The sequence below is a fragment of the Calonectris borealis genome, chromosome 4 (genome assembly GCF_964195595.1).
Source record: "Calonectris borealis chromosome 4, bCalBor7.hap1.2, whole genome shotgun sequence".
Lineage (NCBI taxonomy): Eukaryota > Metazoa > Chordata > Aves > Procellariiformes > Procellariidae > Calonectris > Calonectris borealis.
Genome location: NC_134315.1, coordinates 82,946,614 through 82,969,802, shown reverse-complemented (window position 1 = coordinate 82,969,802; position 23,189 = coordinate 82,946,614). Strand labels below are relative to the sequence as shown.

General features: G+C 47.1%; 1 protein-coding gene and 1 long non-coding RNA gene across 9 annotated transcripts in view; one reads left to right on the top strand and one right to left on the bottom strand.

Annotated features, from left to right (window-relative positions):
- CNOT6L (CCR4-NOT transcription complex subunit 6 like) overlaps positions 1-20,584 on the bottom strand; it is a 34,251-nt gene extending 13,667 nt beyond the window's left edge. Inside the window, exons 1-3 of one of the 6 annotated variants that reach the window (XM_075150362.1) lie at positions 3,069-6,382; positions 514-2,289; positions 124-245 (exon numbers count right to left, since the gene is read on the bottom strand). In XM_075150362.1, coding sequence (XP_075006463.1) covers positions 124-235 — 112 coding nt within the window. In that variant the 5' untranslated portion in view covers positions 236-245; positions 514-2,289; positions 3,069-6,382. The other 5 variants (XM_075150366.1, XM_075150363.1, XM_075150361.1 and 2 more) reach the window with 5 other exon arrangements.
- A 544-nt stretch (positions 20,585-21,128) lies between these two features.
- On the top strand, positions 21,129-23,163 carry LOC142082293 (uncharacterized). Of its 3 annotated transcripts, none has more exons than XR_012673654.1 (3): positions 21,129-21,360; positions 21,842-21,958; positions 23,057-23,163. It is a non-coding gene; the product is annotated as an uncharacterized LOC142082293 (long non-coding RNA). The 3 variants fall into 3 exon arrangements; XR_012673655.1 differs by lacking the exon at positions 23,057-23,163 and adding an exon at positions 22,692-23,050; XR_012673653.1 differs by having other exon boundaries at positions 21,137-21,360; positions 21,842-21,982.
- Positions 23,164-23,189: the final 26 nt, after the last annotated feature.

Sequence of the window (23,189 nt, the reverse complement as noted above, 5' to 3'; positions counted from 1 at the left end):
CTCCTCCTCCCCCAGCTCAGAAAAACCGTTTTCACAACAGGATCCCCTACCTGAAAGCGTCTGGTGCGATGCCGGGGCACCAACAACTCCGCCGAACCAAAATTCAAAACCGAATCAACTCACCCGAGATCTCTAATTCAGCCCAGTGCGACTTCTTCCCGTTGGCTACCTCTTCTGCTGACATGATGGTGTAAATTCTGCGAGGATCTGGAGGATCATATTTTTCCTTTGGCATCCCTGTTAGTCTGAAAGACCATCACAACCATTACCGTCTGCCACTCGACAACACTTCTTCATTTCTAGCCCACCAGGAGATTACCTTCCCCAGTGACACTCTGTAAAAACACACGCCCTGGAGTTTACGTACAATAAATATTATGCTGACGTCAGCCCAAGTGCTCCCAGCGCATGGAGTTAAGCAGGTGCTCAGACCTTTGCAGAATAAGGGCCTGTAACGGAAAAGGGCATTTCTTCCTACAAAGTTTGGTTTTCTGCAGTCACGCACAGTGTTACCTTGTACTGCCCCGATGCAGAGTTTCTGGATTTCCTAGTTTATCCCCCAGACCGAAGCATAACCTACGTCATCGCTGAGTTATTTGCCGTGTGCAGAACCTGCAGACAAGATGACGGCGTTTCGCTGTTCACGGCGAAACACGGATTGCTCCCTCCTGTAGTTTTCCCAGGGAACCTACGATCGAAGGGAAGGCTCTTCTCTTTGCTTTTATAGCAATTATTTTCAACAAACAAAGTCCTACTTTTGCATTCCACTTATACAAGACTTGAAATTGCAGTCTGAAGGGGAATTAGCTCAATTAGCTTTTCTGCTTTGTGCTTTTTCATGCTCAGTATCAGTCAAGACCTTTTTACTCCTAATGGCCTTAGGAGGAGGAGACATAAAGGAGACATAAAACAAGCTCAGGTAAAATTCTCATTAGCTGTTCTTACGCATACAGGGCTTCAGCCCAGTCCAAAACTTTAATATCAGATGCACTCAGGACTTAAGGGTGAGCGTGCGCACACACAGATTCAACTGATCTCGTTTTCCAGATTCTTGTCAGAAGAAAGCTCTGATGTCCCATTCAAAAAACATACACTTTCCAGATGACACAGGGAGAAGTTTCCCTCCATACCTCCCCAGACCATCGTGCGGAAAAAGACTGGGGGGGAGAGGGGTTGTTTGGTTTAAAAACATGAGGTTAGCTGAATTTGCTGTTCATTGGTCTTTTCCTCCCCAGACACACAAAATACACAAACCTTGATTTTATACAAATCTAAAGCAGATGGTCTACAGGATGCATTTTTTCCCTCATACATACGTCTCTACTACAACCGGCTGCAATAGCTGTGAAGCTCTTCAAACAACTATTACTCGTTTGGTTTGCTGAACTGCCAAGACAGAAAACTATGAAGAATTTGAGGAAACGAGTTCAGGTTTTTTTTCAGCTTGTCCAACTAAACAAAGATCACACACGTCCCCTTTACGAGCTTAAAGTACTGCAGTTTTTTCTAACTGATGCAGATAGCCAAAACAGCATTCCAGCGTTGCACCGGAGCAGTTGTCAGGGTCGTCCCCTGCGAAGGGTCTCAGTTACAGGTCTGGTGCTTCCTTCCCCGACGAACACCCAAGGAAATTCCATTCATGCTGAATTAAGGCTCCCTGTTGCAAGCGCAGGGCAGATGCGAGCCCCACGTCTAATTATAGCTGACCTCTATTTACAGGTGAAGTCATACGGCGAGGAAAGCTACAGGGTAAGAAGATTCTGCGCTCATGCTGCTCAGCTGCAGCAATTCAGTTCGAGGCGATGAATGAAACAGATTACTTAAGGACACGGGATTAGACCTGAAATCCTTCGATTCTCGTTTCAGAACCCCAAAATCGGGAACGGTACTTCCCGACACAATCAGAGTTACAGGCTATGCTTCGGAAGTGCTGTATCTCCAGTGCTCGGGGTTTGCCGGATTTATCTTCACTGCTGAATACGTGCATGTGCAGAAGCACGGAGCAGCCCCGGCCCCAAGAACAGATTCCTCGCAGCCTCTGCCGAGAGCCACGAGAGCCCCATTTCACCTTTTCTCCCGGGCATCCTTGCCCTTAGACACGTATGAAACTAATCCACATTCCAGCGAGTCTCGACACGGCTCTTCCTGGATTTTGCTAGACCCCTGGAACCGACCAGAGACATCCAGCAGAGCCGCGAATCGCTGCCGAGACGGGGGGGCCAAGACCAGAGCACTGGGAGAGCTTGCAGTCCCTGGCAGCTGCGGAGAGCACGGTCCCAGTCCCAACGCCTGCGAGGAAGCACATCGCAACGCTACCGCACTTTGTATTAAAGCCGAATTGCCTCGAGTAGCACCGAGTGTATTATCTAGCATGCTACTCTACAAATTTTACATGATACACACGTGAATCCAGATCACAGTCCTAGCATTTCAGACACGGCATAAACGGAGCGAGTCTGTCTGTGCCAAAAAGCAGCAAGCTAGTTTTGCAGCAAGTAAAGCCGTCACGTCACTGTCACAGAGTGACCTGCAATGATCCTTTAATAGAAAATGAGATTTCATTACCTGGCAATATTTATTTCATCCGTAAGGCATACTGCAGATTAGAAGGGGGAAACTTAAAAGCTGGGTGGTGAAAATCAAGCAGAATACTAACAAAGGATTAAGCGTTTATGGCAGAAGGGAGTTTTTTTGATCTTTAAGCCTTAACCATCAAACATTTGAACTGATCCAAGATGGATCTTCACTTTGCTTTTGAATCTGTTGTATCTTAAAACAATCCATACTCCTACCGCATCTGGACCTAGGACATCGCAAACTTTGCTGTCCAATACTTAGCATCAGCACTTGGGTGAGTGCTCTGTGAAACACGCTGTGCTTAGCGGGTCTTCGCATTCTTGTTTTCTACAGCTTAATGTTATAGTCGTATCAGACCCAGGCAGACTTAAATTTCAGTTTTTGCCTACTCCTCCCTGCCCTGCATACTGCTGGCAAAAGCTTTGGCCACGGTTGCTTCCTACGGGTTTCTCAAAGTGCATTTCCAGCTAAAGAAGCAAGTGGGAAATTACTTGTATTTCTGCTCGCCGTTTCATCGCAAGCCAGCCACAGATGGCTAACGGCTCAGGAAGGCTCAGTCCAGCCAGGGGTCCTTGCTGTCACATGCACGTCGAATCAAAGCCTTGAAGCGGCAGCGGTCTCCTCCAGCTGCCGAGCAGCCTCGCTGGAAATCAGAGCGGGGCTTGCCGTTCCCACCGCCGGACCCCAGCAGCTTCGCTCCTCGCAACGGAGCAGAAGTTGGACAAATATCCCAGGGCCTGGTGATGAAGTCTTTAAAACTGCGGTGGTTAGACCGGCTGAGTCACCCCGTACTCATCCATACCTGCCCACAGGCCAAGAGACGTCCAGTGACCGGGTGACACCATCAAAAAGCTTCAGGATTACAGTTTCCTCCTTGGCAGGGAACCCAATTAAGTTATGTTGAAATATCGCTCGTTATGAGAAGTGCTCTGCCAATTTAAAGCAATTTGCGGCAGTCGGAGGCCCTCCAATGAAACGAGCCCTGAACTGCGAGTCAAACGACACGCACATTTTTCAGGTATTAGTCACTTTAATATTATTTTGAAATAGTAGTGAGTCAAACGAGCATCAGTGTCATTTCCACAGTTACAGAAAAGGGAAAACAAACCTAAATCAAATATACTTTTTTTTCTTCTGCGTAACAGCAACATTGAGCAAGACTTGAAAGCCACCACATGTATTCTTTTTGAAGCAAAAATTAATTCTGCCTGGGTTCCCAACTCCTATCGTTCCCATCACCCCCTCTGCTTGTCCTGGAAATAAACCAGTATCCAAAAATCCCAACCTATTTTTGCTCATTCTTCAGGGAGCTACACCGACTTCCCCGAATTGGTTAACCCCGCAATCGGACGCGTATTAGCGCTGTCGCAAGGAACAAAGCAGGAAGACCCAGCCAGGGACGTGGGAACTGAAGTAGCACTGATTCAGGTCAGCTTGAGCTGTTGCGGAGTTGCACCCTGCGGGTTCAAGCAAGGCCTTTGCTAAAATTCAGCTAACACAGGTGTGGCATGAGCAGAGTATGTGCACTCGGTTTCTTTGCTTTTCAAGTGGGACCAAAAAAAAAAACTTCTTGCCGGCTTTTCTTCTAAAGAGTTCCCTTGGAAAACTTTTGAAGCTACTAAAACTTGCTCTCCACTACAAATCTTACCATGTAAACTTAAATAGTATGACCCTGATATTATGTAAATTAAAGAAAACCTGAATATGAGAACACCAGGGCATTAGCAAGAACAATATTTAAGCTCTGAACAAACTTTGAAATCTGGGGAGTTCCTAACGATGTCATGCTTATGCACTAACTCTTTGGCTACAAGTCCGTCCTCAAAAGCCTAGAGATGACTGGCATGGCAGGGTTACTCAGCTGAAACCCTAAGTATGGTCCCAGGTGAACTTAAGCAGCCCTAGCTCAGCTGTATATAAAAAGGGTTAGGGGGAGGGTGCTTGGTTTGCAAGTGTTGCAAGCAGTAGGTCTGTGGCTGCCTTTTTTTTTTTTTGCACTCTTGTTTTTATATGTTGTTCAATTTGCTGGCTTTTGTGTATGAGGCACACTGACTGCCAATTAAAGCCAAAAAAAGGAATAATGTAAGAGTACTGAAGGTGTGAAGAGTGTCCAAGAAGAAAGTTTTGAGCTATCAGGCTGTGCCACAGGCTTTTACGCTGAAGACACATTTATGGGGCAACAAACAACAGGAGCTTTTGCACACTCGGAGTTTCAGACAACCAGGTAATAACAGAAAAGAGCACTGCTTTTCTGTAATTAATTATCTAAGATATTCTCAAGTTACACAGGTGTGGAGAACATGAGATAGGGAGGATATAGTTAGCAGTATGAAATACAAACTGTGATTTTTCTTAGGGAGAAGCTGAAGGCAGCCCTACAAATTGCATCAACACAACAAGAGAGAAAAGGACACTATACTAGGGATTAAGAAATTTCTTAACTCATAGTGTATTTTGTTTTGTATGGGTGGGGGAAATCAACAGCAGCTATGAACACAAAAAATCTCTTCCATTGCACAGCACATCCAAACACACCAAAGTAACTATCTCAGGGTCCCTATGAGAGATGAACGGCATCACTATCATTTTGAACAAAGTCAGATTTCTTCTTCCGAAGGCAAATATCCCCCATCAAGCAGAAGGATTAACGCATGCTCAGAGGAAAGAGAAAGCCTGCTCAAAGCTGTCCGGATTATTTGGCATCTATGTTGCAGGAGGACTTTGAAGCCAGATAGGGCAAAGTCTCTTAGAGCTATGTGCTGCTGCAAAATAATGACCAGTCCTTTCCCCAGAGAGGTTAGAAGACGCATTTCTTAAATTATGGTGACTACACGCTATAATATGTTGTTCCGTTTAAGTTCTTTCATACTTGAATGCATAAATGAATTGTCTGTTTCTTACGAGGAAGCAAATCAAAAAGAGCTGCAACTTCATCTCGCTTCAGCCCTATGTTCATGGATGTGTTGGCACAACTCAAAATCCTCGCCTCCAGCAGTGACATTCTTTGTGATTTTTTTTTTTTCCAGTCTCTGTATATAGATGAGTCAAACTGCCAAAGCTTTTTGAAAACTATCCAGCAGACAGCCCTGAATCATTCCTCCTTCCTTCCTCTGCGCAGTAACAGCTTACTGTCCATCCACTTCCATACGGTGATCCCTCCCAGGAATTAAAAATCCTGCCGGCTGACGAGGCCAGAGCGTGTGTGTGCGCGTGTACACGCACAGGCATGTGTTATTTAACGTTGGAAAGTTGGACCACAAGTTGGAAAACAGACCCATTTTTATCGATGTATTTTGTAAACAGGACTAAATGGTTGCACAGGGAGGAGAGGAAGGCTACTCATCTGTAATAAGCGTGCTCTGTTTTTATATGAGTATCTGACAAAAGTCTCCCCATTTTGGCCTCGAGAAGAAGTACAGCCAATACCCACAAATACAAAAACTGACTTAGAGTACCTTGGGGGGGGTGGGGGGTGAAGATCAAGAAAATAAGGTGATTGTTTAAGGGAATGTTAAGGGGATTTAAGACAGAACTGCTAACCCTAGGATCTCTATACATGCGTTAGCTTAAGGTAAACTACTTAGTATATCAGTACATATAGTACCTAGTGTATATATACTAGCAAGAAAATATGCATGGGGAATTCTGATAGCCTTTTGCTTGGATCTGAATTTTCTTCGTCGTGCTTTCTTGCAGGAACATGTTCAAGCACCTCTGCATACGCTGCCTCTACCAAGAGTTCAGCGAGCACCGTGAGTCTGCCAACAAAGGTACTGTCTCTTTTCAGTTTCTTACTCCAAGTAACCTGATTGGGAATAGAGATTATCAGCGAAACAAATAAAAATGCCTCATCACGGTTTTTTATTAAAAAGAGAAAATAAGCATTTTGTTACTGTCATTTCCCAATATTGAGATTTCAAACCATCTTTGAGGAAAGTATAATCCAAGTACATAAATAGAGACTACTTGGACACAAGTAAGTATCCTTCCAACAGGAGGATACTTGAACAGTAAGTGGAAATAAATCGCAAGGCCAAAGATGAAATTTTAAGTGAATATTAAATCTAAGGAATAACAATTGAAATTTCAAGCTTAGCACCATGGAGCAGCAACAAACGATGAAGTCCATAAGTACAACTGAAAAAAAAATTTGTTTTATAAATCTGTAAAAAGATGTATTTATTTTCATATCATCCAAGGAAATTGTTTCTCACGAGAAGGCACACTGATTCTGCTGTGCAGAGGGCTCCTCTACATGAACTCAGTAGGACTATTGATCTCTACTCACTAGTCATCTCTTCGTTAGCAGAAAGAGTCCAAAAACACATAGTTAGGAGAACTGTGGAAATCTAGAGCATTAAAGGTCGTTTACTTCTATCTCAAGTCCGTAGCACCAGCAACTCTGCCTCTGTAGTAACCTGTAGACAGAGCCTCAGCCCAGTTTGCTTTTTTAAAATATTCTGGTCTCCAAGTGGGAAAGAGACAGGGCCTTACTTCTGTAATGCTGTTAGAAAATTACATCAGCTTGTTCTCTTCTCATCTGCTAATACGTTTAAAAATACAGTAAGGTAATACAGGGGTTTTCTTGAACCACATCAGTCACGCATCTAAAACCAAACTTGCCGTAGTAAGACATCTTTGTTACTCTTGGATTCAGGACTTAAATTCCTTAACTTGAAACTTCTAGGGAGTTTTCACTCATATTGCAAGCTGAACGTTTTAATAAAACTGCCACCTCTTCTACATGATCAAGATAAATATTAGATGTAGAAAATCACAAAATAAGCTTCAGAAGTTATCTTCATAGTCCTTCCTTGTACCTATCACAAGGCAGATCTCCTTCAAGGACTATAGCTTTATATTGCAGCTGATATAGGCGAAATAAGCAGACGTGGAAAGACGTAAGTAGTGGGATCCCTATACTGATGGAGAAAGGATGAAAAGCTGTTCCTCTAAGCTGTAACTGGTCAGGGGGCATGTTTGTGCTGAGAAGCAGAAGGCAACAGACTCTTACTATGGTGCTGCCCCTGCCTGGCGATTTTATCTTTGCCATAGTCCAGGGAAACTCAGACATCCGCCAGGTTTGGATCAAGGTTGCACAGGCAGGAGGCATCTTCACGGAGTAACTACAGGGTCGCGAAGAGAGCACTATTACTTGATAAATATTGTTGACAATTTGGAAAGCGTTGTAGTCCTTACCAGAGTGGTGGAAACCCTGCGAGAACCTGCATGCAGGATTTTGGACTTGCGCTCGCCCGCTCCAGCTAGCGAACACAGAAGGACGGTGGAAAGGACATGTCAACAACAAGCACAGCAACAGTATGATGGAATTTGTCCAAACTTTGCTCTAGTTTTTATTCCGTGTGGTACTCAGATTAGGCTCAGCGAGAGGAGGCTATTTAAGTTTTGCATGTTCAGTTTCACAGAAAAATCCTCTCTTTGTTCATTAGGGAGTTCTTCATCGTGCGAGAGGTGCAGCATTCATAGGGATCCACCAGAGGCTGTTGTACAAAGGGACTGTTTTCAGGGATTGAAAACACAGTCACCATTTCCTTAACTACATAGCTTTCTTCCTTTCCAGTAAGGAATTGCCTACGCCCGGCACACTGGTTAGCAGAGCTGCTCATGTGCTGCCGAGCCCCCGTAAGGCAAGCAAAACAAGATGTACGACCGGCTGCAGCCGATGTTCAGCAACCACATCCTGCGAGGCTTCTCCCCTCCTCTGCCTGACTTGAGGTACGGCACGAGCCCGAGTGCAGGGGAATTCAGGTTGGGGGTGGGAACAGAGAAATGCCAAGAGGTAACCAAGAACCTGCGGCTGATAGTAAATTCAGTGGCGGTGGAATCCCAGGGGGCTTCACGTTATCACTTCAACAAAGACTGTAAAAGCCCAGAGAAGCATAGAAAAGTCATAGAAGCAAACCCTGGAGAAAAAAAAGCAGCAAAAGCCAAGGGGAGGAGTGGGAAGGGAGGGAACGAGCTGCGTTCGATTAATTCTAGAGCCAACTGGCACTCACTTGATGGAAATGCTAATTGTCCTACTGACATACACCCACTAGTTATTTCCCCCTGTTCCCTCATCTCCTCTAAATGAAGTATAGACTCTTTTCTTAAATCACAGGTAACACAAGAATATCCAGGTTTCCACCCTTCCTTTTCCTCTATGTCACACCCCCACTTACAAGAAGAGCTGAACTACTTACTGCATGGAAATACTATGTAGCATTACGTAGTTATTTTTAATTTCTGTACTTAATTAACATTTCAGTCCTTACTCCAAAAGAACAGTTTCTGCTCTCTTTGAAATAGCCTGTTACCTCTCATTGTGTACATGACAACTTTTGAATATCTGCATCAAGTCATACAGTAATACTTGCCTTTGTCTGCAGATGCCTTTTATACTCGGTGCTTTCAAAGGAGCTCTTAGGGGCTAGTTTACATGCAAACACAGGATAGGTAGCTCCTCAAAAGCAAAGCTCTGCTTAACAGAAATGCATACAAGGGGTCTATTATAGGGCAAGAAGAGTTTCAACAGCCAGCCTGTAAATAAATCTAATCAGAAGCCCCCAAAGGGATGGTTTAAATAGTACATTTATTTACACAAGTATCCCACGCTAGTTCAAAGACATGACCCATTTGCAATGTCGCCCCGTCCCCTGGAGAGCGCTGGTCTTTTAATGAGATAGAGGACAGAGTGGCTTAAAGGATTAAGAACTGAAGTCACTGGGAGTCTGGGGAAGGAAGCAGCCGGTGCTGGATCAGTAGCAAGCATCAAGACAAAACACTGTCCTGGGCTGTGGGCACAGAAGAAAACCGGCCGTGCATGGCTGCAACTTAAAGCAGGAGGTTTTCCTAGTACCGGTTTGACAGCGATAGGACCGAGGAGATGGAAAACTCTCAAGAACTGAGAACCAAGAACTGAGTAAGCTTCCAGTGTCGTGGTGTGTGAGCATCCCTCCGAGCCTCACAGGGAAAGAGCTGTTTTATTGACAAGCCTAATCTGACACCTCAGCTCGTTCAGTCACTTGCTTAGAAATGATAAGGACTCTGTTCAGGTTGCCCCGAGCCAACACCTTGTCTCATTCAACTCCTCAGGATCAATAATTGGAGAGAAGTCAGCTATCGACTTGTTTTCTGAGCAAAACTACACCAGAATTATTAATTCACACACACCACTGCAGCAGCTTGGAAGCGATCTTCTCAATGAACATTTCTTCCTTTCTTTAAAATACAATTCGAATTATCAATAACCTTTCCTCCTTCAAAGAAAAGTTTGCGGCAGGAGAAAAGAACAAATGAGATCGTTTCCGCGGCTGCGACGTTATCTTACCCTTTAAGTGGTAGGCTGCCAACACTTTAAGAAAACAAGCAAAGCCCAGCAGCACTTCAGCTGCTCTCCCTATACGATGGAAAGATAACGGCCAGCTTATCGTTCACAATCTGTTATTTGCAGCAATAATTAACAACAGTGAAATCTGCCACCATAAAACTTAATTCAGATAGCTTTAAAGTTACGAGGCCTGCCCTGTTCACCTACAGGTAGATTGGACGAGTCAAAGCTCAAGATTTTACAAGAAAGGAGGAAAAAAAAAAAAAAGCCAGAAGAAAAAGCACACACCAATAGTGGAAACTGTTTTGCAACTGCTGGCACAATAAATCATCCTTTTCGTATTACAGCCCAGTTTCAACAGGCCACAGGATGCTGCATTAGTGCTCAAAGTAGCTAGGCTTGCATGCTCGAAAGAGGAGGAGAAAGAAAAGGGATCTCTAAAATAAAGCAGTTTATAGGCATACCCCCCTTTCTCGGTAGAGTATATTTAAATGTACTTTACTTCTTAAATCAAAGAAGTAAAAAAGCTTGCCTGATAGCGTGAGAAAAGCGTATTATTTGGATACCGAAAGATAGTTAGTTTAGCTGCTTCTGTATCTGATTATCCAAATCTGTCCCATGTACATTTACACCATACTTAAACTTCCAAGTACTAGACCTAGTTTCAAAATCAATGTTGACGAGTAACACGTACTCTTCTAGCCACATTCCAGCAAGGTGGAAAATGAGAAACCACAGCAACAATAGCCCAAGACAATCTCTGCGGGGACCAGGAAACTCGCCTCCAACAGAGCAGTGAGATGCGGGTATCTGGAGGTTAAACTAAGAGCATCTATGAAACCTGACCGCAACAAGACACACAAGAGCTGTGATCTCCAGTGGGTCAAGTCGCTACCCAGCGCAGGAGGTATCCTGCTCTCTGAACCAAAATTAGCAGAAGGCTAATTCTGTTGCCCAGGACGATCATTGTAATATTTAATTTATTAGAGGGAAGTAGGCCATATGTGAACAAACCCTGAGGTATATGCTAGGGGGCACGGCCAAGAGCTGACATGAATTGTACTCGTTCCTCTGCCGGAAAATCGGTTGAACTTGGGTGGATGCCTCTGTTCAGCCACTTGAAGGGATTTCATCTAAAATGCGTGCATTTCCTAACCAGGGAATACCTTTGGCAACTTCTGCTCAAGTTCTTCAAACAGGTCAGTTCTGTTATTTCTTAATATGCTAGCACGTGAGAAGTTAATTCAAGAGTACCCTAATGTTTATGTTTGCAAAGGCTTCCTCGTGGTCGCCCCTCCCTCCCCATCGCGCTGAGTTTTGGTCACGGTCTTTCGCTGCGGATTCGGAGTTACGCGAGCCGTCGGGCACCGTCAGAAGAGCTGCAGCCCTGAGGCTTGCTTTCAAGGCACTGAGGTGCTAGGAGTCCAAGTACTCACGACACTAAGTACTGTATAAACTTGCAAAGAAGATAATGATCTCTGAAAGGAAGTTAAAGAAGAAAAATACAGTCCGAAGCCCCGGTCCTGCCAAGCGTCACTCACCGCTGGGTTGCGTGCACACCGCTGCTTTACAGAAACGGAGCCTAAAGCAAGAGCACAGACACAGGGGATATGCGGAGGAGGCAGGTAGGGATTCAGGAATGCTGTAGCATTGTTGACAGCTTGAGGTTTTAAAACACGTGATTTTCCAAGTAGAAAATACTTCTGAGTTATACTCATCTCCCTGCATACACGTCCAGGGTTGTTTTGTCCATACCTGCAGCTGCCGTGAAATAAATGGCCATCAATTTAAAATTGAGTGGTAGCACCTTTACATGGATCGGGAGCTTTGTTTGGCAGCACCTAGGGGTTATTATAGCAGGCAGAAAAACATCTTGCAGTTCATCACAGGACTAGTCACTGTGCAGTCTTCAAGTCAAGCCATACACCAAAAAAGACATCAAAGAATGAAACAGATATCCTAAGGTCATAGCCTCACTCAAACTTTGTTACCTAAGTCTGCAAAAAGGCTAGATAATCTTGCAATCTGAGACATTGCAAAGATATCTTAGTACTGTTGAAAAAAACCAACCCTCCTATTCTATCCACAGGTCTCAAATACTTTATATACGCGCTTATCTCAGCCACTCAAAATATTCCTCGTTTATCTGATGAACTCCACTCCTTCACAATCTTTGGCTCCAGACTAAGAAGGAGAAGGAAGAGGATCATTGCACAGGTACAAAGATGTGCCTAGAGACTGAATTACTCCCAAAGGTAAGATGTAATTTGGCTGGAGGAAAAAATGCAAGCCAAGGGGCCATCTGACAGTCTGAATCTGACTCTTCCTGGCACTTGTGACTATATTCTGGTATGTGAGAAGTCGTCTGGCCCCGTTTTCCTTTTGCTTTCTTAACTTTCCAAAACAAAAAGGGATTAGAGGAAAGGCGTTCACAAATGGAAATTTCTGCTGGGTGGATAATTCATCCTGTGCTAGCTCTCTCCCACTTCCAGGGCCAGTTGTAAATTCATGTAACAGAATAAATATAAATTGAATTTTAAGGTATAGAGGAAGCAGTAACCAGTTTTCTGGAACTACATTCAGCACTGCCCCAGTTGGCCTTTTCCTGCCAGGAGCTGCAAGTTCCATGAGTTTCGGAAAATGCAAGGACGAGTGTTTTCTCTTACCTGGAGAGCATAGCTTCTGACAACTATTCTGCTTTTATGTCTCTTGCAAATCAGTTTGAAGTTTCCTGTCTGTACCAGCAGGAAGCTTTCTCTTGCAGCAGCCTGTGTCACGTGTGCCAGGGCTGAGCAGCGCGTACTAATACGTGCTCCGACAAGAAGCGAGTGAACCAACCCTTTCCGAAAGGCCAGGAAACGCTGGCAGTTTCACAGCGCTGGTAGCGGTTCCTATCTGCGTTTCTCCCCGCGGATGACAGGGTGACAACTCTACGCTTTCCTCCGAGCGTTTTCATTCTGCTCCAGCTCTCAGCCTGAAGCAACAAGAAGAGCAAAGGAGATTCTCCATGTGTCAAGGCTGACTCAAGATACAAGACGTTTATTTGAGGGAGATACGCACCCCTTGTGCCGTCGGGAAGCTTACTGACTTCACATAAGAATGTACGGCAAGCAAGCCTCGGGTATACATTCACCTCCACCCCCGAAGAGCAAACTCCCTAGCTTACATGGAAGAAACAAAGGCTCGAATGGGACCTTTCCATCGGAAGCTCTCAAATACCTTTTTAGGCCATGAAATCTTAGTGTCAAGCACCAGGAGCAGGAACAGCTGCAGGCAGAGCTGACAACTTAAAAACCTGCAGGACCTTTCCATTCCGCTGTTTACAAAACACAGGATGGTAATATACAGCAAAGCATACAAAGCATGTTTTCTGCTTTACCCCTTTCTCAATTCTCCCGCAAGTATCGCGTGGAGAAAACCAGCTAAAAATCTGCAGAAGGAAGTCTTCCTCAACATGCTGCTCTCTCTACGTACTTAAAGCCGAGCCAGAACCTTCCGAGAGAGACTTTAGATTGATTTCTTGGGAAGAAAAAAAAGCAAAACTAATTTGTGATTAGAAGGCACAAAGATGTTCAGTCAGACGGAAGCATTCCTGAAAAGAGAGGGGAAAAGGATCCAATCAATTCATTCAGCTGACTTATTAACAGCTTGACCAAAAGCGGATATTTTTTGTAGTTATCTTTGTACTTGTGAAATCTGATGAACTAAAAAAATATGTTGGATGGACCCTGACACCAAAGCAAAGAGGACAAAAACAACCTCCTTTTCAAAATGATCTGCCAGTGAAGCACGTTTCTGGAGCTGTCAAAATATCTTAAAAAGAAAACCAAAGCCATTTTTTACGTGGGGAAAGCTCCCTTTGCAATACCGGGACGCCGTAAGGTGAAGGCTACGTATCCCTTCTATCTGCAGGTGTGACCCATAGTATTGCTAAGCAGAAGGCAATTCCCTTTCCCCCTCGCTTTTCCTGAGACCTTCCTCCTCCCTGCCTGCCCCAAAAGCGGACAACAAAACCTCCCTCTGCAGCAACACAAGGCTAAACATTCCTCTCTCTTCTGCAACTTGCAGAGCTGCGTCAGCCCATGAATATTTTTTGCCTTTAAAAAGCATTTACGATAGTTTATTTGGGTTTTTAGTTTCAGGTGGTTGTAAGCAGGAGACTGGAGAGCTTTTGGCTTGCAGTAGTAGTTGTATAAGGACTGGTGGCCAGGAGAAAGGACCCTTAGTCGGGAGCTTTGGTTTGCGTTCCCCTTTGCCACACAGGCCTCCGCAGACCACAGGTGGGTGCAGAACTTGGGAAGGGTCAAGGCCCACGGGCACTTCGGAGGAGCGCTGCCTCCTGTCGTTTCCCAGCCATAAAAATTCCTGCTGCTCCTAGCCGAGGGCACAATAGGTTTGCCTTTACGCTTGGTTTAGGGTAATGAATAATCCTGATTAACATCAGTGGGGATGATGGCAGGGTGCTCTGAAGGATTAGTCGGTTCATGTCCGTAAACAATCAAAGATGCAAATGGAGGGGGGGGAACCCCAAAACTAAAAACCCTTCTGAAGATCCATCACCTCATGGACTCAGAAAGTATATGGCCTCTCCTGAGGGTCGTCATCTTTATTCCTAGACTTTTCCCTCAATAACACGTCCTGATCATGGTTGTCGGCAAGATGGACGCTTTGGCGGGAGAAGTAAAATAGTAGAAGAGTTCCCGTGGAGCCAGACAGCAGTGCTGTTGTGCTCATCCCGAGATCACTATTTTTGACACCGCCGCTTTTAACCATCAGTGTCACAAGCAAGCCTCAACTTGCTTTTGGCAGCGAGGCAATGAGCAAAAAACCCCTCCTCCTCCTCTCTCCTCTGGCCCTACTTTCACTGGTGTGCTCAAAGTGGAAGTTTCAAAGGGGAAAATTATTTCATTTCTCTGCTGCTAGCGTAGACGGTCTGAGCACCTTTGTTAACAGGACTGTGTTGTAAATCTGTGAAATCCGCCTGCAGACAACGTATGCGCAGTGTTAAGTTTACTTAAAATATGCACCTATACCACAGACTTCATATCCTGGGAAATCTGCAGATAGAGCCCTCCAGCCCTTTTAATCTCACTTTATAGACCTTTCTCAGAGAAAACATAAAGCTCCTTTACAGGCGAGCAAAATGTGAAAGACAATCAACCATTTAGCTAAACGCTAAGCATAAACAGCTACAATGCCATGCAATCATAAAACGCCATTAATCATTTACATCAGGAAATGCCAAAGTAAGGGCGAACACACACAGCCTTATCTGTTCCTTGTGTACACATGCAGGTTGCAAGCTTTAGTTAAATTACTTGCGTGCGTGACACGCAATGGCTAAATGGGGTTCTGTTCCTTGGTCCTAGGTGCTGACTTCGTAAACTTCAAAAATCTCTGAGTTCACTGACTGCACATGAGTTGGAGCTAAAATTGTTTGTAGCTGGTTTTTCTTCACCTTGGAGCATTTTTATCAGTGCTGGTTTAACGTCTCCCCTTCAAAGGGATAAAATTTGTTTCTTCTAGAACATCATATAAAGCATTTCTGCCTCATGTAAGGCATTTCTGCCTACCTTTAATCATATTTTCAACGACCTCCTCACAAATCCTGGAGGGAAAGCTTTCCGGTAGTGTCTGAGCACTGTTAAGTCACTTCTTGATCCTCTGTAGGGAGATGCACAAGCGGCTGCAAAAGTTGTTGTTCTAAACAGGATTCCAAAGCAATTCTTCTGGAGAGATTTTCTTCTAGTGCTGCCCTTTTTTATTTAGAGTAATTTCGGTTTAGGTTGGGGGGTTTTTTGGTGGTTTTTTTTTTTCTTGTTTAGAACTCTCAGAGGAGTTTTCTCCCAAATAACAGAAACCAAGTCACGTCCAGTACCTTGCCATTACAGGTAGCTGTCACGTAGTCTTTTTGTGAATTTACCAAGCTTCAAATAAAGCCAGACAGCGTGTTCAGCTAAAGCCTTACACAGTCCTCTCTGCACCTTGCTCTTTGACATCTACTCCAAGGCACTCTGGAAAGTGTGTAGTTTGTGCCTCTGGAAAGAGGCACAAATGGATCCGGTAAATCCTGTGCATATATATTCTTTTTGCCATCTCCTGTGGGATAGTTCAGAGTTTGCTTTGTCCCCTCTGAGTTGTTTGATCTTTGTTTTTGGGGGGAAGAGGGGGTCTTGCAGCGGAAGGTACACATGTGAAGTTTGCTGACACAGACCTGAGATGCCCAAGCCTTTTAAGATGGGGAAGGAGAGCAAGATAATTCCAGAAACATTGTCACTAGCTAAAGATATCGATAAAGAAATGTCCTAAGAAAGCCTTTGCTTTTATCTTTACAGATGAGATGGAGAAGCTGTACAGACAAATCACTGAAACCCAAAGAATTAATCAAAAGGTGAAGTTACACGGTACTGTCACTGCTGATCTAAGAATCAACACTTTTAAAAAACACGAATGCTTTGCAGCTTTCATCTCGGGTTTTGTTTATTTATTTATTGTCAGGTTAGAGAGGGAAACTGGCTCAGCACAGGGTCCAACGAGCGGCAGGGCTGGGAGCAGCACTTCCCCTTCCGGCACCAGAAAAGTTCAATCAGCTCAGCTGGGACAGTTGCACCATCAAAATACTTGCTGCATGTTTTGACACGTACGTTAACCGATAACTGATAAATGGAGGAGAATGCACAGCTCTCGGATTTAGTCACGATTTCTACACAGCTTTCCAGAGCTGGGTGTCCTGAGCAAGGTAAGTGCAGCACTAAAGGCAGCCTCCTCCCCCAGCCTGAGCCACCAGCGGTGTGCAGGGGACCTAGATGAACGCAGGGGAGAGCTATCTATATCTTTACGGCGCTAGCAAATCTGCTCGAGACAGGAGAAACACTCTGTTAAACTGAAGAAAGCAAGTAACAAGCACCCAAGCCTTGATTACAGGCTATCATCAAGAGGACCACAGAATTTGGGGGGGGGGGAATATTACAAGAGGCTTAGCATTTAATACTCTAAAGTAGTAAATCCACAGCAAATCCTCCTGAATCTAAATGTGCCTAAGACATATTTTAACTTATTTTTTAAAGTTTTATCAAATGCCACCTTAGACTCCCAAACAACTAAGCTTCACCGTTACATTTGCTTTCTCAGTATTCTGCAAATCAGGTTACATCCAGTGCCTCGAGTCCTGTTTTGGCATCCCAAAAGCTCTTTCCAATAAATAGTAAGCAAACCATTCATTCGTATTTATCTTTCCCTTTAAACCCAAGTAACCCAAAAGTGTCCAACAGATTAAAGTTTATCTAAGCAGTATTTTTTTTTTTGCAGTTAAAGAAAGTTTGCTCTCAAATTATGCACGTTTATGATTTTATCACTTAAAAACAGAACGGCCTCGGAAAGGTTTTAATAAGAAAAAAGAAATACACCTCCCCCTTAGTGCACATTGACTCTGAACAAAAAAGACAGCGGCTGCTGCAATCTAGGTAAATGTAAGTTTTTCTTCTCAGTGTTTTAGGTTGAAATTAAGCAAAGATTTAGCCCAGTGTGGAAATCAATTAATTTTTCTCCAATGGTGCCTTTTCATTTTGCTATGAGAGTCCACACACACCTTGGGATCACTTTCTAGCTTATTTCTTGTAAGACTGGTGTGAAAGCTAAATATTACCATGGGCAAATGGTAATACTGCTTGGCAGACTCCGTCAAAAGCCTGCCTTGCTCTTTGCAAAAACAAGATTGTTAATGAAAAACCACCACAGTCCACGTGGAAAGAAAAAAAATAAATCCCAGCTTATCACATGAAATGCAAGTTTTATAAACACCTTTGGACGGAAACAAAACAAGTAGCAGCCATAACATCACTTACTTCCACAAGAGACTTCCCACTGCAAATGTGATCGAGCTCCTGCACACCGTGGATGGGAAGAGGAGAGCCACTCACAGAAAATACCCCCTGAGCAGTCGTCCCTTCCAAGCCAGGCAAATAAATGTCTGATTACACTGCATCCCTGGGAGCAGGGTGCTTTACTGGCAGCAGCACTGCTACCAGGATAAGGAAAAACACCCTTTAAAAATGAAAACAAGCTATATCAGTAAAAGTGCACTTTTGCCGATAACTGCTTCCACAGCTGGGGCTTCTGCTGGCACAGCTATGTCAGTCACGGGTCACACGTCGTCACAGCGTTCGCAGACAGAGCTGTGCCAGCAGAAGTTTGCCATATAGACCTGGTGGGAAACTCAACAGCGACTAAAATGAATCTGCAAAGTTTTGTGTTTTTCATGCTGCTGCCAAACTAAGTTTTTCTAACAGTCTGAAGATGGGTAGTCTTTCTCCTGCGCTGCTGACACGTTAGGATCTCGGCTTCCAAGGACTGAAAAAACCTAAACTTAGCTCAGGAACGTGGCGATACCTATCAGCCATTTACATTGTACTTTATCCTTCAATTAAATACACAAACTAAATTAGAAAGACCTCCTATACGAAGAAAAGATAAAACGGAATAAATTAAACTCTGCTTACTTCAGCACTCAGAGTAGATTGCCCTCACTTTTAATAGTAAGAAAAGAACAAAACTGGAAGTGTTCAACAGGATTTGTTTAGCAGACAGGAAAGCACTGCAAAATTCCCACCGTTCAGTTAAACCGAACAGTCAAACTGTAACGGGGCTTTTGTCATCTTCGATCTTCTTTGAAGACTGCGGGCAAGGAGATTTAACGCCCGAGTTGACGCTCAAACAGAAGTTCTGTTTGGATCAATCAACACGATGCTGCGGGTCGTGCATACGGTGATGCGTATTGTTATTCCACAGCACGGCGCGGCAAGATGTCAGAAACGCGCGCTGCCGATCTGCTCCGGAGGAAAATTACAAAATCAAGGTGTAAATAAACTCCCACCACCCTCCGTGGGGAAAATGAAAGCTACAGGCAAGCGCTTCGGTGCCTCCGAACCTGTTTGCGTTCAATAATGAATAAAGCTGACCGAAGCGCGGAGCTGTGGAAAGGAGAAGGGCTACTTCCGCAGCGCAACGTAAACCTCAAACGTAAAGCCTGCCTTTATCTTTTGTCAGGTATCGCCAGCATGTGGCTGTACCCAAAGCGGGCTGCGTTTCAGAAGAGCAGCGTTTGTTAGTACAAATTTCACCATCGCTTCCTATTTTGATAGGGAGAACGCAGAAATAAAATCGCTGGCAGTGCTGTGATTGTAAAGGCTGTGCTACACCTTCGTCAGAGCTTTCTGGCCCTCCAAATTGGGATACAGCTTCTAGGAATTCCTTGGGTTGTGTCACAGGGAAGACTTTGTTGTTAGAAATAATGTACTTTTTTTTTAGGGAAAAAAAAAGCATTGGGGCAAAAACATCTCAAAGGAATGGCAGAGGCTAAAAATAGACACGTTATCATCACTTTCATTATCAGCCATGTCTACACACACAAGAAGTAACTGTGAGCGACTTCAGGATGAGGTGTTTTCCCCTCCAGGTTAGTTTAAAGTTGCGGCGGAGCGCATTTGTGCTTGGCTGAGCCGCGGAGCGTCACAGAGAAGGGATGGCACAGGTATGAATTTAACTGTAGCACCCCACCCGCCCCCCTGCTTAAACAAGGTCATCTAAAATTCTTATCAGCAGGCCGGCCCATGAGAAGTTGTAACTCCCCAAAGCAAATACTTAGCCTATTCAAAGTTTCAAAAATGGCCTGATAAAGGCTACTCTCCTAAAGATTTCAGAAGGTCAGATAAAACTTGGTGTGGCTGCAAAACGGCAGAAAGCAACCGAACCCTCGCCCTATTTACCCAAGAGTAGTCAAGTTTAAAAAGCAAGCCCCAAACTGTTACAAAAACCCAGCGTTTAGGTGCATTATTTTATTTCCAAGCACTACCGCCTGAGCTTGAAGCCCAGTTTTTGTTACAGGTGACATTCCTGCCATCTTCCTCGTACGGGACCACCGGGAAAAAGCAGCGAGACCCACGCCTCCCTAAGAACACCCTCGCCAACCCCGCTAACGCGTGACCCTCGGTGCCAGGCGAAGGTCCCATCAGGGGATGCTGGCCGGCCCGGAGGGCTTGCGGCCAAGCGCTGGCATTGGCCCCACGGCCGGGTTTGCCCCATGGCCTGGGTTCGCCCCATGGCCACGGTTCACCCCATGGCCGTGGTTTGCCCCACAGCCGGTGTTCGCCCCACAGCCCGGGTTCGCCCCACTGCTGCCGCCCTCAGCCAGGGCTACGGGCCGAGCCTGGCATCCCCGAAAGCAGCGCGGGGAAGGGCTGCCAACGCCTGCGGGGCCCAGCCTCCAGGGATCCCACACCGCCGGGCCCGGGGCCGGGACCCCCGCTCCCTCCTCACCCCCCGGCCCCTCGGGGGGGTCCCCATTCCCCTCCCGGCCGGCCCTCGCTGGGGAATGCCCGCAGTCCCCCGCTGTACACACGGATCCGTGTGTCCGTGAGCGGCGGCTGCGAGGCGGGCCAGGCCGCGGCGGCCGCCCCGGGTGCTGGCCCCGGTGCTGGCGGGGTGGCGGCGGCGGCGGGGCCCGACATGGCGGCGCGGGCCCGCTCCCCCCCTTCCCCGCCTCGCTCCCCGCCCTGCCAGGCCCCGTCGGGCCGCGGCGCTCACCTGCATCCGGCGCGGCGGGGCGGCGGGGCCGGCGGCGGCAGGGCGGCGGGGCGGCGGCGGCGGGCAGCAACGACATGCAGGCGGCGGCCCGCCGGGGAGCGGTGCCGGGCCGGGGACGGAGCCGCGGGGCCGGGGCGGCCGGGGCGGCGGCGGCGGCGGCGACGGGGAGGAGCGGGCCGGGACTCGGGCGGCGCTGAGGGCGGAGGAGACGGAGGCGGGGGCGGGCGCGGGGAGGCGGCGGCGGGAGGCGGGCGGTGCCGGGGCCGTCGGCGGGGAGGGGACCTCGGGCCGTGTCACCGCTCACACTCGGGCCCTGTCACCCCCCCGCAGACGGTGTCAACACCTGCCCGGGGCGGGGAACGACGCACCACCGGTCGGGGGGGACATCACCGGTCCGGGGGGACACCGGCAGGTCCCCGAAACGCCCGAAGGCGGGAAGACAACCCCGGTTTTACCTCATGATTTTGTTGGCGGCAGCCAGGAACCCTCTCCGGAGCGGGAACCGAGGAGGCGGTTGTCATCGGGAGGGCCCTGCGGCACCCCGGGGGGACGTGGCTCAGGTTTGGGGGAGACTTCTGAGGGGCTGCTTGCCCCCCAAATTATGGAGGCGAGGGGGTGAGCAGGGGTCCGCTCACCCCCGGGGTGGGGAGAGGGAAATGGCCTCTGGCGAAGGCGGGGGGCCGCGGGGGCAGAGCTCCGTGTTCAGCGCGGGATTTGAGGGCACAGACGTCTTTTCGGCGTCGGTCACGTTCGTTTTTCCACAGGCAGCAGCTCTTTTTCTGGAAAATGTTTTTCAGCCCCCAAATTTCAGTTGTACGGACCCGTGTGAGACGGGGGATGCTCTCGGGGGCAGCTGAAGCAAGGAAGCGCAGGTAAATGTCACCCCAGCGTTCAAGCACATCTTCTCTCAGACACCCCCAAATCCTTTTTGGTGGCCGTTTCCACGTTCGATGAGGAGGAACGTGGGCCTACCGTGAGGGAAAGATGGATTGAAAAAAATAAAATAAAAGCAGCAGCCAGGAGCGGGGAGGGATGTAGGTCTTTGAGGGACAAGCCCAGGGGCTGGAAAAAAAGAAAAAAGCATGGGAGAGGTGCAGGGAGGTGCCTGAGGGAGCAGCAGGCGGCTGGGGGGGGCACAGGGTGGGACAAGAGATGAGGCCTGAGAGCTTTTTATTCAAACTTGCTTCCTACTGCAGCCGCTGGACCGAAAAAACTCATTTATGCTGAGCGAGCGGGAAGTGCAGAAGGAGCCTCTGCGGTAGAGCAAGGGGGTTTGTTAGGAAATGGGCTTCAGAGCGAGTGAGTAATGGGGAATGGGTGCACGTTAACCGTGAGCCCGTCTTTCCCTCCCAGGGCCAAAATCCGTGATCCACGGCAGCGACCTTGTGTCTAACACGTCGGAGGCTCACAAGGGGACTGAGGAGTCACGGAGGAAGACCGTAAAGGATGCAGGTCGTTACCTGATCACAGGTGCATATTAAACAGAGCCACGGGGTGAGTCTGGTATTACATCTGCCACCGCTATAGGAGACATACGTGCCTAACGCCCATTCGAAAAGGACGCCTTCCCCCAAACCCGCTGTGTCTCAAATTCACACTTTTTCACTCCTCACTGAGACTTTTTAACCAAGGAGGGTTTTTTTTTTCCCCCTCCTATCACCCTCACACCTTCCCGTCTCGACCCTTTCCCGGGACACTGAGCATATAGTTGGACGAACACGTATCGGTTTTGTTACGACTCGTTTTACGCATGCGCGTACGTCCGATTTAAAAATAACAATTCTAGTTCAAGAGGCTCCCTGCCGTATCGGGGAATGCCAGGTGGGATGTAAACATCCAACAGCTGCCGGGCCTTCGCGGCGCCCGCGATCCCTACGGAGAGAAACGCTGCCATTTCTGCGGGAATGTGAATCATCTTGTACCGCAAGAAAACGCGTAGTGTCGCCGCTGGTCAGGTATTTCACAAATATTTCCGAACAAACGAACGGACAAGATGATCCTGAGTTCAGAGTTTTGAGCAGGAAGGACTTGATTGAATTTAGAGAATATTCTTGGACGCAGATTTATCGGGGAGGGGGATGAAACTGCTGGAATCGGGATGTTTCTAGTCAAAAGCACGTCAGCGTGGAATAAACGGGCCCCCTTTCACGAGCGTGCATATAGCAAGAGACAGGATTATAGTTTACGGTATATATATGAACAGCTTAGGACCCGGTTCAACAACGTCCTTAGAGATGGACGCTGCTCCGCGAGGAGGTTTGGAGACCAGGCGGATCTTTTCCTGACCCATTTGCAGCGAGCGACGGCAGCCAGAAAAATCTCTTTTTTGAATTACTTGGGACTCAAGAACGTTAAGAGTGAATCGGCCAACGTTAACGCGGGCAAATGTTTCTTTCAGGCAGAAACATCCCGGTTTCTGGGGGAAGCGGCTCCGGCCGCCCGCCGGAGACGCCAGCCGCCATGTTGGGTCTCTCTGATGCGGGCCCAGCCTACTAAACGCTTTCGGGGGGGGGGTTAGTTTTGTTTGCAGGGCTGTGGGGAAAACCCCGATTTTGTACCGTCTTTCAGGGCGGTTAAGAACCGGGCTGGAGGCTTTTAAGCAGGCCCCGGCAATGACCCCCGTCACCGGGCACCGGACACAAGCCGGGGAGGGGGACCTGCGCACCCGCGGAACGGTGGGCCCCGGCAGCGGCGGGTAGGG